At 39.0% G+C, this 14,643-nt stretch overlaps 1 protein-coding gene across 1 annotated transcript in view; it reads left to right on the forward strand.

The window, feature by feature from the left end:
* PHEX (phosphate regulating endopeptidase homolog, X-linked) overlaps positions 1-14,643 on the forward strand; it is a 186,118-nt gene that overhangs the window by 36,734 nt on the left and 134,741 nt on the right. The window contains exons 7-9 of the mRNA XM_006899531.1: positions 2,616-2,732; positions 5,539-5,622; positions 7,710-7,855. Coding sequence (XP_006899593.1) covers positions 2,616-2,732; positions 5,539-5,622; positions 7,710-7,855 — 347 coding nt within the window. The remainder of the gene's footprint in view (positions 1-2,615; positions 2,733-5,538; positions 5,623-7,709; positions 7,856-14,643) is intronic.

Genomic DNA, 14,643 nt, shown 5'->3' on the forward strand with positions numbered 1-14,643 from the left:
CAATATTTTATGTATGTCAATGTTGTTACAAATATACACAGCATAGTAGTAGCAAAGTTTAACACGACAGCAAGTAGTAAATGTTGGAGAGGATATGTAGATTGTAGGAATTCTTTTTGTTTTTTAAGATTGTCTGACTTCTTATACATTGTTTGTCGGATTGTCAATGTACAACCATTGTGGAATGCAGTTTGGCGCTTCCTCAGAAAACCGAAATTTTTTATGAACCAGGTATTCCATTACTTGGAACATATCCCAAGAAAATGAAAACTGAGGCACAAACAGGAACTTGTACTCCAATGTTTTGCTGTGTGATATTGATGCAAAACTGATCCATAGATGATTCTCCAGTGGGCTTTCAGAGACAATAAATACGAGAGGAGATTGATTGCTTATCCTATTCCCACAGAGCAGTGGGTGGATTCAAAGTATTTTTGTTTTGGAATGCTGCACAGATTCTTACACTAGGCCACGTTTGTTATTTTCCTGATGAGCATGAAATGGAATGGCTTTGATTTGCAACTCTCTGATGGTTAAATACACAAGTTTTCATATGTGGTAGATATTTGAATGTACTCTTTGGAAAAATATCTATTGAAGTTCTTTGCCCCTTTTATAATTAAATTTATTTTATATAGAGTTTGTTATTAATATTTATTATATAGTTTTTGAACATATTCTAACAGTTGCTAATTTGTTTTTAATTATTTCACCTCTCTTTTGTTCTTGAGTATAAATTCGTTCCAGGGCGTTCACAGACTTCTTTATGACCTGATCCCAAACTGACCTAGGGTCTCTGCTTTTCCTCATCCCCAGCAAAGTTACTCAAACTTCACAGGAAATTGCTCACTGATGATGAGGTTGGTGTATAAGAGCACAGATTTCGGATTGGTTGTTCGTGGGGTTGTTATGAGTTTTACTCGACTCTAGAGTCTCTGACAGCTAATAACAATATATGGTGAACAGAACTCCTTAGGTAGGTTGGACAGTTAGCAGCCCATGGGGTTTCCATGAGTTGAAATTGGCAGCAACAGTTTTTCTTTATTTATTCCCCAAGCACTGTATATGTCCTGAAGCATCAAAACTCTTATTCTTTTTTTTTTTAAATTTTTTTTGTGTGTGTGAGTGTACCGTCAATTCAGATCTGACTGGGACAGGAGGAGATTGTCCCTCCTTCCCCGGCAGAGCAGCTGGTGGATTCAAACCGTGTACCTCTGGGATTGTAGTTGCAGCTCCTTGCCACTAGGCCACCAGAGCTCCCAAAACTCTTATTCTTTGTCTTTGATTTGGTTCCTATTCATAGCTGTCCTCTGAGATTCTGATAAATCACAGCAAGGGACATCTTCACATCTTTCTCCTTTAGAGTCTCTGGTGAATTCGAATCACTTCGAATCAAGCATTGGATTAATAGAATTTCACCAGAGTCATAACCATAGTAACAAGCTTTACAGGGTCATGCTGTACATTGAGAAACCATATACCTGTAGCACAATTATGAGGTCATTTCCTAACTGGAATGATACATTTGAAATCAAAGGGTAACCCCCCTGATGAGGCCTCTTTAAGGTCCTCATAAAATGATTCATGCATAACCCAACAGTTGTTCAATGCACATCGAGTTTGCCTATTTTCAGTTGACTAAGTTTATTTGTATCACTTCTTTTCCACCCTGAGTTAAGAGAGAAATAGTTTGTGAATAATATACAAGTAGAAAAGAGAGAAGACTGCAATCCTTGTGCTTTTGATTAATAGGGTGAAAATTGGTAAATTAAGCTAGAAGAAAATAATTCACCAATCTATCTAGTTTTCATCGATCATGTCTCCTTCTTTTAAGAAGTAGAATTCTTTCTCATTATTTTATTAAAGCCTCACTTGCCTTGGAAAGAAGACTTCTGACCTTTTACTTTCTATTCTGTGATCATTTGGAGATGTTTAATGTATCCAAAATATCACTGATTCTCCAAACACTGGTTTTCTTGATCTTTTATGTTTGAATATTTCTGTCATGTACTCAAGCAGTCACCACTCTTCTTTCTCCCCATGTGGTAGTTAAGTCATTGCCATTCCATGATTCTGGGACCGTAATTTAAAGTGTAAAAATGGAGCATATTTATTTCCATATGTTTTTGCTGGGTTTTTCTCCCCTGATTATCTTTAAAATTTAAGTCTTCATGTTGTTGTTGTTGTTATGTGCCGTCGAGTCGTTTGCTACTCATAGCGACCCTACGTACAACTGCCCTAAACCGTGCTCTATCCCATGCCAATCTCACTGCCTCTGACACACCCATCCCGATTACCCCAGTCACTGAATCAATCCACCTCATAGAGGGTCTTCCCCTCCTGCACTGTCCCTCTACTCTACCCAGCATGATGTCCCTCTCTAAAGACCTGTCTCTCTTTACAACATGTCCAAAGTATGTCAGACGAAGCCCCAGAATCCTTGCCTCCAAGGAGTAGCTTGGTTTAACCCTCTCTACAATGAATCTGTTTGTTTTCTTGGCAGTCCATGGTACATTCAATACTCTTCTCCAGCACCACAGCTCAAAGGCTTCAATTCCCTTCTATCCTCCCTAGTCATTGTCTCTTATTATCACTTGCTTTTTTATCTTTTGTAGTATCGGGATGCCCTTTACAAGTTCATGGTAGATACTGCCGTGCTTTTAGGCGCTAATATCTCCCGAGCAGAACATGACATGAAATCTGTGCTTAAATTGGAAATGAAAATAGCTGAGGTAAGTTTTAATCTAGATTCTTTTTGGTTTTGTTATTTTAAATGCAATATATCAGAATACAAAGACAATTGTAACCAAATAGTAGCCAATAATAACCAAATAATTCTATGACATTTCCTTGTGCCTCCAAAATATAGCTAGTAGCATCACTTCTGGTATGGTATAAGTAGCACTGTGATGGAAAAAGGAATTCTTCATTCCTTCTAGCTTTAAACCCATTCACTTTTATATCCTGCTCAGCTGTGGCCATAGAATACCAGCAGGGAGACACTCTATATTTTACGAGAGAAACTATTATCTCTGCAAAATATAAAGGTAGATGCTTGATCAATTAGATTACCTTTCTTTTTTTTTAATTTTATTTTAATAAATTTAATGAAAATTTACAGAGTCTTTGGATTTCCATTCATTCAGTGTTGCACTTTTCTCCCTTCTCAGCCCCCTTCCCCCACCCCCATTCGTTCCTCTCTTTGAAAAGTAAAAGGAAAATTCATTAACCCCACACCCCTCCCACCAACCCAAGTACACTCTACTATGCAACCTTAATTGTGGACTCTTGTGATTGCCATAATACTCTATCATTCATCGCTTTTAAATTTTTCTCTCCGTCATCTGTTTCAATGAAATATACATTTTTTATCCAGTTTTTTTCAGTGTTATCCCAACCCTGATATCAGTCCCACTTTAACGCCAGTGGCACCATGCAGTAGATTATCTTTCAATCAAAATTTAATTTTAATTCAGTCTGTATTTTGCATCAGTTTGATTTAAGGTTAGTCTGAACCACGAACTGGCTTCCTCTCAATCTTTTTATTAATAATTGGATACAGGCTTTGATGTGGAAAGTGCACACTTGTATGCGTTTTTAACTGTCTTTCTGGTCCTAAATTGTTTTTATTCTCTTGCCTCACTTTTAATGACAGTCATTGTGTTATATGTATGTCCATGTAAATGACCTTAAAGCCTTTCAGGCTTATGATAGAGACAAGAAGATAGAAAAAGAAGGCTGAGGGAGAATAAATGCTAAATGTGTTGTCCCCATAATAGAGGGATATGCAAATATCTTGTAGTGAAAAGCAACGTATTTTATAATACGTTAGTAGAAATCCTGAAGTGAGTAACAGTAAAAATTGTTACTGATTGTGTATTTGAGCAGGTGGTATTTCAATTCCCTGAGTGGAGTTTGCTTGGAGGATAAGGTCATCAGGAGTTGGTCCCACTGCTGTGGTGATTTTCATGCGTACCTCTCTCCAAACTCCCACTTGGAGTGCAAAAGTTCACTCCAGCTTGCCACATTTGAAAACCATGTGAGGACTGATGCCTCTCGGGGTCTCCTATTAATGCTGTTGCAGATGTTTTGGTATTAAAGACTAGTGTGTCTCTAAGCCATGTCTAGTGGGTGTTTGGATTCCCTTTCCAGGCAATCTGACCTCTAATTTGGACTGAATCTCTAATAGATTAAGTAAATCATTGTCTATTAGAAACTAAAAACAGCTGGGCTAAAGCATGACTGAGAATTTTCAAGAGGGTAATTTTCAAGAGCCTGGGGGAGGGGAGATAGGAGCTGGCAGAAAGCTGAAACAGCTCTGAGGCCACAGGACTCCACGCTGGGAAGAGAAGAGGGTGAGGGTATTCTCTGAGGCTGCAATTCAAGTACAGCTAAGAAGTTGTAACAGTACTGTAGTAGAAAACAGGAGATTATCCCTTCTACTGTGCCCACTATGATTTTTCCTTGGAAAAACCCATGGTGTGTTGCTCTTTAGTCCTCTATTAATGCTTATAGAGTCTGCTAATGCCATTGCCAGCCTCTCTGCCATTTTCTCCATTGTCTTCCTCCCATATCCAGGAAACTCACTGCAGGGTTACCTATGAGTGTGTATTAACTCCATGGCTTTAAGTTAGTCATTTTTTAATTTGACTAATGTACTGACTGGAAGAGATATAGATTTGATCCTATTCCAAAGAAGAGTGACCCAACAGAGTATGTTCGACTCGACGGCACATAACAACAGCAATGTGTACATTTAATGTTTCACCATCACAGGCTCCTGTTAAGTGCCATGGAGCTCAATTTTCCCGATCCTGTGCCATCCTAATCGTCTCTGCCACACTTAAACCAATCCTATTGTCACTATGGCATCTTCCTATCTTTCTGGGAACATTCAAATTAAACGGGACACATTATAGGAATTGAAAGCCTGGGCAGACACGGCAATCAGGACAAGTATTAGTTAGTCCTTGTGAAAAGTCTGATATATTTAATTGAAGACTTTGCTGTTTTGTAATTAAAAAATACTGGGGTCATTATCTGGAGACCATAGGAAAAAGTTGGGTCTTTACCTCAGTTCTCCTGATTCACTTTAATCAAAACCTGACTTACAGTAGGTTTGCCTGTATACATTAGAGATGAGGGGGCACTGGTGGCCTATTGGATAAAAGCAGGGCTGTAATCCTTAAGGCACATAGATAGTTTTCTCCTGTGTGTTTATCTGCATCCGAAAACCTGCCAAATGGTTTACTATCAGTCAGTTCTGGCTCGATGGTAACAACGTATTAGTGATGAGGCATGGATCCTAGATAGTTCTTTTTAATTGAGGTAGCATGTTTCTTATGAAATAAGATACTAGAATCTTTTTGTCATTCTTAGTCTTGCCTAATGCAGTGCCCCCCCCCCCCCAAGTTGGGCACTATATTAGTCTCTGGAAGAACTTGATGATACGATGTAGATATTTTGACACTTATAAAAGGTAATTGTGAAGCAAGAATTGATATTTTTAAAACAATAACCAACTTCTCTTTCCAACAGATAATGATTCCGCATGAAAATAGAACCAGTGAGGCCATGTACAACAAAATGAACATTTCTGAACTGAGTGCTATGATACCTGAGGTTGGTAATAACTATCCAAGCAAGTCTGTTTAATTGAATATTCTACAAGGCGTTGAATGTTTTCCAACTTTAAAAAATTTTTATTTTGGTTTGCTTACAATGTTTATGTACACTGTGTATCATCTGTCTTTTGTTTCACACATGCCTTCATTCACACTGTATTTCAGATCAGGTAAGTGTCTTTTATGAGTTTGCATTTTGAAACCAGCTGATCTTTTTAATTCTTCATCTTCTTTATTAACAGTCTCATTATGTCTCATTTCTGTTTATCAGTTGAGAATGCTATTTCCAACGTGAAAAAAGACAAATTTCTTTTCTTACATGACAGAAGTCTGATTTTAAGGTGGTTGTTGGCATTGATGCACCTGCTTATCAGTCTCTGATATCAGGTTTGTTCTTTTTCCTCCACTCTTTTAAGTGTGTCAGGTCCTGTTTAATCTTTAATCCTTAATGAATTTTTGCAATATTGCTACCATAGTTTCATCTGTCACATCTGCCATCAAAGCCGAAAGAGAGAAAAATAAGCCTTTTATAGAAGACATCTTATTTCTTGTTGAGTAGAGTTGCGTCCCACACGCTGTCTACAGGACTGGCTGTGTATGTAACTAGTTTCTCATTTAAGTAGGGCGAACAAGGCAGTAAAGATGAGAAATCACTTCTTATGAAAATTTTATACTTAAAGAAGCACTATTTTTCAATTTAGCTTTTGGCCTTCATGTCTTGAATACTTTGACGACAATTTTCTTCTTCTCTATCTTGTCATGGACACATTTACTGCACCTCCAAGCACCATCAGCTCTGGTGGCATGCTTTTTCTTTTTGACAACATCTGGAGCACTTTTTGTCTCGCAAAAAAACCTCTTTTAGTAGACCTTAGTAGACACACCACATGCGGATTTTCTGATTTGCTTGGTATAAAATTTAACAATTTTATTACCTTGGGTTCGTTTTGTTAGAGCTGTGTTGCAGGACAGGCCTCATCGGTAGATTAGGTGATAAACCCCCATTATATTGTATGTTTTGGTTCTGTACTGTTAATAACAGATATGGAACAAAGGGATGGCTTTAAAAATTACTTACTCTCTTACAGTTTAGGAAAACCACAAGTCCAATTTGAGATTACTAGCCCTCTCTCACAGTAGTTACAGAGGAAAGACCTTGTTTCCTTCAGCATGTTTAGGCCTAATTATCCCTGGAGACCTCCATGTATTCTGGCTTTTCCTCACTAGTGCGTAGAGGTTCATTGCCCAGTGACCTGGGTAGGAAGAGAGACACTTCTCACCTGGAAATTATTTCTTGGTGGTACTAATGAAAGGCATTATAGGCCACACCCTAAGGGAACTGCCCTTAGGTTGGATTAGGGCAGAGGTGGAATAAGAAATAGTTGAATTGTGCCCTTAAGTGTCCTACCACCATTTGGTTTAACTGACCACTGGGGTCATTACATGCTTTCCACAGTTGAATCCCCCAATTCAGTCCCTGGCATTGTACCTCTTGCCATGTGCCGAGAGACTGCTAACCAACCCTTGAGGAGTTTTTCAGAGGTATTAAATTGCAGGAGAGGAGATGTTCATTTTTCTCCATAGTAGCAGCTAGCTGGTGAATAGGATTTGGGTTGACAGCACATTTCCTTACCCACTAGGCCTCATGAGCAGCCTACTGATGTAGCTGTCAGTTGATGTCATGTTGAATTTATAAGGATGAGGTCTGTCTTCTGAGGTTCTTCTTGGTGGGTTAAAATCCTCGTCAGTACATATTGAGCTATTAAGAATTGTCCAGGGAGTCATGGTTAGATAGCTCACTCAGCTTTTGACAATCCTTAGCTTCCATTCATGTTGTCACAATGTTTTCTTCCCCCTTTCTCTCTCTCCTTATCTTTGTAAGGATCAGGAGTCATTCTGTTCTAACATGAACACGTGTTAATTTATCTAACATCTTCCAGGACTCCTTCCAAACAAGCTCACATTCACAGGTACCAAGGCTTCCGATTTCTTCATATCTTTTTTGAAGGGTGGGGATACTAGTCAGATCACAACACTGCTTACTAGGTTCTCTCAACCCCACTGCCTCTCTCTCTCACTCCTCAGTTTGACTGGCTGGGCTACATCAAGAAGGTCATCGATACAAGACTCTATCCCCACCTGAAGGACATCAGCCCTGCAGAAGATGTGGTTGTTAGAGTCCCACAGTATTTTAAGGATTTGTTTCGGATCTTGGGCACTGAGAGGAAGAAGTAAGAGCTGGCATGTTAATTTTACTTTTCTTATTTCTCCTTTATTTCTTACTTCTCATGTCCTGTGATAAATGTTGCCTCCCCCCCCCCCCTTTTTTTTTAATGTTACGTTAAAGGAACCACAGGGGAAATCCTGATGTTCTTTGTGTCAAATTGGCCTACACTATTGCCTGGTGTAATGAAATTATTGTAGTAAAAACAGATACACAATATTCTTGCCCCATCTTTCTAATCTTTCTCTACACTATTGTTGTGAAAGGTCTAGATTGTTTCTCTCTTGTGGAAATAAGCAATATAATGTTGTTATTTTCGAAGAGTTCTACATGAACATCTCTTCTCCCCCTGCACCCAGTTCGTTTTCAGTCTTTTGCTACGTTTTTCTGATTTCCCTGTTAGCCCGTACGTCATTTAACAACATCAAAGCATAGTGCCTACATTGAACAGATAGAAAGCCACTAAGATAATTGCACTAATGAACGAACTTAAGGGACGCTCACGGTTTTCTCATTTAATAAATGTATTACAATTTGTTGCTTAGCTGCTTTACTGCTACAAAGAAATTCTAGAATTGTGCAGGGAAGAAGACTTCTTTATTGAGCTGTCCTTAGCTCGTTTCAGATAACAAAGCACCCAAAGGTCAACTAGCTGACAGAGAAAATTTACTGAAGTAATTTTTGGGCTAGGATTAAAAGTCATATATTTTCTTATTTGGAGTCAGAGTCTGTTGCCAGAAGGTAGATAAAAGAGTTAGAGGAGCAAAATTTCACATCTACCTTCTTCCTCGGAAGAGACCTGTAAACATTTCTTTGCTTTGCTTTTAGTAGCCTATCTCCTGTTAAGAGCAGTGTGGGTCCTTCACCAGAAATCACAGGAAAGGAGTAGATGAAACAGTCACACATATGCAGGCCTACCATTTAGAAATAAACAATGATTCCTTGAAGAATTTCTGGAAGAAAACTGGAAAGACAAGTGTTTTGTATATGTTTGTAAGCCCGTGTGTGTGTGTACCTGTGTTTTTAACCAGTTGCCATTGAGACTAGTCTCACCCTTTTTAATCATGTGTGTCAGTAGAACCATGTTTCTAGTGGCTGAACTTTCCTCCCAGGCACCTCTCGTTGGACTTGAGCTGAAAACTTTTTATTCATCGTGTACTGTTTGGATTAGTGATTCCAGTAACATCACCTTGGGCCTTTGTTAAAGCTAGATCTCATCACCCTTCCTTCATAGATTCTGCCAGAGTAGGTCTGGAGAGTGGCTGAGGAAACAGTAGATTTGGTGTGGTTTTTTTTCTTTCTTAATTTTCAAAATTGTAATTATTATTATCAAGTAGAGTAAATAAACACTTCTTAAGTTAGAGTGCAAAATAAAAGCACCTGACTGTTTAAAAGGTGCAAAAGCAAGAGAATACATCAACTTGTCCACAGCTTAAATAGTTGTCTATGTGGTGGGTAATTGAATTTCAAAACATTTTCAATAGAAAGTTGGTTTATAAATCATCTTACAGAAGGTTAAAAAAAAGATATCAGTGTTTAGTACTACTTTTAACTATAACTAAAAAGGAAAAAGTTTTGTCCTCTATTCTGGTTTGGTTCAATATCTATGTCTTTTGTTCCTTGCCTATTGGAGAAGACATTGCATCGTAAGGCTGCCGTCCCTTTGGACGGGGACATGGATCAAGATCTTCCTTAATGTAACCTCTCTCTACACAAGTCTGAGTAGAAGGAAAACCAACTTCCCAGAAATTCTCTGGTGTGAAATTCTCTAGTGTGTTGGGTGGAATGTAGCCGAACCGGTGTCATGAACAGGAAGCCAACTTCTTTTCTCTTTCTTCTGCTGGTTTATCTGCATGATAAATTTCACATAGCAATCAGTATTTTTAAGAATTCCCCCCTAAAAGTCTTAGATTTGATGTGAAATCACTGCATGCAGAGACTTGGTTCAAGAACGTTTTAGTTCTGAATACTATAAACTGTGACTTTGATTGTCAACTCCTATTTGTGGCACACTTAAAATTTTTGTTTAAATTTCTGTTGGAAGATCAAGTTTACCAGAGCAAAGGAAAAAAATAAAGTTAAGGAGCTGAACAGACGATTCAAAGGTCACCTTCAGCAGAAAAAACAAACTATTATAATGAAATATGCAAAGAGCTAGAGTTAAAAAATCAAAAGGGATGAACTTGCTTGACATTTTTTAAGCTAAAGGAACTGAATAACAAATTTCAGCCTCGAGTTGCAATTCTTAATGGCAGAATATTTAATGATACAGGCAGCATTAATATAGAAGAGCTCTGCTGAATCCCTACAGTAGAATGTCATGAAACAATATAAGATCAAAAGTCTGTGATGATTTAAGAGGAAGTTCAAGCTGCTTTGAAGGAATAGGCAATAAAGAAGGACCCAGTTGAAAAATTTCAACAAACACGCTATCCTGGACACGCTCACCATGTTGTGACACTAAGAATTAGGTAGTACATCCACCTGGCCAACTGATTGGAGCATGTATCTATTTAGTCCCATTTCCAAAAAAGGTGACTGACTTCTGAATGCAAATATATGTCTATCAAAACCCACTGCCATTTAGTTGATTCCTACTCATAGTGAAGCAATCTGTGTTTCATTGACTGCCAAGGCGTTTAACTGTGTGAATCACAACAAACTGTGGCTGACTCTGAGAAGAATGTTAATCCCAAACCACTTGATCATTCTGATGTGAAACCTATGTTTGGACCAGGAAGCCGTCGTCAGAACCCAGCAAGGATACCCTGCATAGTTCAAAAATTGGTGAAAGTATATATGCCAACAATGCATCGTATCTCCATAAACTTTTCAATCTATATGTAGAACAGATCATTCGGGAGGCTGGGATTTATGAGGAGGAATGTAGCATCAGGGTTTGGAGGACGACTCCTCAACAACCTATGTTATGCAGATAACACAACCTTGCATGCTAAAACTGAGGTGGACCAGTGGTGTTTGCTGCAGAAGGTCAAGGATTTCAGCCTTCAGTGTGGATCGAAGCTCAACATTAAGAAAACACAATATTTTATCACTGGGCTGATTGGCAGCATCATGATAGATGGTGAAGAGATTATTCAGCTTACTTGGCTCCACAATCAACACTCTTAGTACCAGCATCCATGAAATCTAAAGACAGATTCCATTGGGAAAGTCTGCTCCAGTGTAAGGAAGAGCAGTGATCACCATCTACAGACTATGGTGTACCTGATCCAGACTAAGGTCTTCCCAGTTACTTGTTATTCATTAGAAAGCATTGATTCCTTTGAGTTGTTTGTAGTCCTGGAAAAGAGTCTTGAATATAATATGCACTGCTAAAAGTATAAACAGGTTCCTCTTAGGCAGGGTAAAACCAGTCTGCTCCTTGGAGGCATGGTTTCTGAGGCTCCATCTGACGTAATTTGAGCATGTTGCAAGGAGACCAGTCCTTAGAGAGAGACATCGTGCTTTGGAAGATGTCCCTGGATAAGATGCACTGGGAATAGGTATGTCAAACCCAAAGAACAAGGCTCAAGTTCAAGATTTTGATCTTTTGTACATAGGCTAGCTAAGAGTCGCAAACAGTACATATTCATTCTTTCATATCTAATGAGCTAACTCCTTCTAGTGTCTTGCATTGTGGTTGTGTGACCCTCAGGTGGGTTTTAGAGGCAGTTATTGTCATTGGACAAGATTGCCACCTAGTGGCTAGAAGCTATGTTGCAATCCCGAATCCTGTCAGTTCAAGGTTGGTTGTGACTCAATGGTCTGGAAGTAGAACTAATCTTCAAGAGTGTTGAATATATCATGGATTGCTAGGAGAACAAACAGGCTTGTCCTGGAGAGGGTGAAGCTAGAATGTTCCCTGGAGTCAAGGATTCTGAATCTTCTTCTGACATACTTTGGGCATGTTGCAAGGAGGTCCTTGGAGAGGGACATCATATTTGAGAAAGTGGAGGGATGGTGCAGGACAGGAAAACTCTCGATGAGAAGGACCGATTCTGTTTGTGGACTGGTGGGAATGAATGTGTTTGAGACAGCAAGCTTGGCACAGGATAGAACGGCATTTAGGTGTCGCTATGAGTCGCAACAGACTCAATGGCACATAAGAACAGTAACAACACCCTTTTTAAACTCACTTGCATGATAGTAGGTCCTTTTCGGAAATTGCATTAATTTGATTTACAGAGAACCCTAATTTACAGCCAGAAGATAGATTTAGCCTTGCTTAACTACATTAGTTCTTCGGAGTTTCTTCTGACATTCATTTTGGTCTTTTCTTCCTCTTCTGTCTTTGTAATGACCAATTTCACTCTTCCTGGATGATATATTTAACATCCTCCCACAACTCATCTGGTCTTCGCTCATTAGTGTTCAAGGCCTCAAACCTGTTCCTGAGATGATTCTGAAATTCAGGTGGTATGAAATTAGTTATATTTTGGCTCCTGTGGATTCGGTTTAATTTTCCTCAGCTTCAGCTTGAACTTGCACATGAGTAGTTGGTGGTCTGTTCCACAATCAGCTCCTGGCCTAGTTTTCACAGCTGATATTGAGTTTCTCCAGCGGTTCTTTCCACATATGTACTCAATCTGATTCCTATGCATACCATCAGGTGAAATCCAGGTGTATAACCTGCGTTTATGTCTCTTAAAAAACATACTTGCTATGAATAAGTCATTGTGCAAACTTCAGTCATTCTATTTCCAGCTTCATTTCTGTCACCAAGTCCATGTTTTCCAACTACTGAATCTTCTTCTTTGTTCCCGACTTTTGCATTCCAGTCACCCATTATTATCAATGCATCTTGATTACATGTTCGATCGATCTCCGACTGTAAAAGTTGGTAGCAATCATCTATTTCTTCTTCTTTGGCTCTGGTGGTTGGTGCATATATCTGAATGATAGTGGTATTCATTGGACTTCCTTGTGCGGAGGGTCAAGGACTGCAGCATTCAGTATGGATTGAGGCTCAGTGTCAAGAAGACAAAGATTCTCACCACTGGACCAATCGGTAGCATCAGGATGGATGGTGAAGAGATTGAGATTGTTCACAGCTTCAGTTTGCTCGGCTCCTCGGTCAACACTCTTGGCACCAGCAGCCAGGAAATAAAAAAAACATATTGTGATGGGAAAGTCTGCGGTTAGGGAGCTCTCTAAAGTACTCAAGAGCAATGGTGTCTCTTCGGAGACTAAGGTGTGCCTGATACAGACCATGGTCTTTTCAATCACTTGTTATGCATCAGAGAGTTGGACAGTGACTAGGGAGGATAGAAGGAGAATTGACGCCTTTGAACTGTGGTGCTGGAGAAGAGTATTGAATGTTCCATGGACTGCCAAGAAAACAAACAGATCCATCCTAGAGAGGGTTAAACCAGGCTACTTCTTCGAGGCAAGGATTCTGGGGCTTCGTCTGACATACTTTGGACATGTTGTAAGGAGAGACAACCTGGAATAACACTGTTAAAGCTCTCCAGGTAATCTACTTAAACTAGTGTAGGTCTTAAGTAATTAAACAATGTGATTGTGAGGAGTTAATGATTCTGAGCCTCAACGTTTTATTATATGTTAAATAGATATTGTACTGTCTCTTCTACAGTAGTGCTGTGACAGTTATTAGATAAAGTAAGAATCCTGCCTAATGTGCTATTCGGAGTATGAGTAGCATGATGAGTAACAGCGTACCCTGCCAACCAGAATGTCCATGTTTGGAAATCACCAACCACTTGGAATGAAAAAAAATTGTCTCCTATTGTAACAAGACTATCATTACCCACCTCTAAGGAGCTTTTTGGCTTTAGTTCACTTTGTTGTCATTTGATAATTTGAAAATAATGTCAAGCAACTTATAGATCCATATAGATTTATTATCTAGTTAAAGCTCCATAAAATGAATAGGTAGTTTTACAAATTCTTACAGAGAAACAACTGCTCTGAGGGGGAAGGATAGACAGTCTCCTCCCGTGTGATTAACTGAGGCTGAAATTCCATTGGAGGTTCAGCTATGTGTTAGTTCCAATTCAGTAACACACAACAACAACAACAGTATATTTGCCATTAATTTGGCTCTGTTGTGTGTCATCGTGTTGGAACTGATCCATCGTTTACCTTCCACTGGGTTTTTAGGGGCAATAAATGGAGGTTTGAATTGCGTACTTTTGGGCTTGCAGTTCAGTTTCTTATTACTAGGCTAGTAGAGCTCCCTCGTATATCTCTATATAAGTGAAAATATTGGATTTATGTGTTGTCTGATTTCTTTACCTGGAGAAGAGTGCATGTTCAGTGGGTAAGGGTACCATGCTGTCGTGGGTGTGGATTTTTCTCAGTTGGCCTGCCAACTTAGATGGTAATGACCTAACCCTATTGTCTGACAAAGAAGATCAAATTAGAGTCTTAAGTGACATGTTCAAAGTCATATATGTAGTATTTAAAGAACTGGGATGAAAATCTAGATAAATGTTATTAGTGGATATATTTCAAGACAAGGGCGTCTTTTAAATTTTGTATAGTCACCTAAAAATTAGAATGCATTGAACATTTGTTGACATGGAAGGCTGAGCAGTAGTGATCTTTATGCCCTTAGAGGGAAAGTAAAATGTTTACGTTGAGACTTGGGCAGGAATCTTCATTTCATCTGTCTGTATTAGGTGATGAAAAGTAAGCAAATTTTGGACACTTTAGGTTGAACTTTTTGGCACTCTATCATTTTGTGTCCTGAATTTTTACATAAGGAAGAGGTTTCTGTGTGGAGGTTTGCCAATACTTCTCCCCACAGTGCTGTGCAGAGCATCATATATC

This window comes from Elephantulus edwardii, unplaced genomic scaffold (genome assembly GCF_000299155.1).
Source record: "Elephantulus edwardii isolate Elephantulus edwardi_28Jun2011 unplaced genomic scaffold, EleEdw1.0 scaffold00260, whole genome shotgun sequence".
Taxonomy (NCBI): Eukaryota; Metazoa; Chordata; class Mammalia; order Macroscelidea; family Macroscelididae; genus Elephantulus; species Elephantulus edwardii.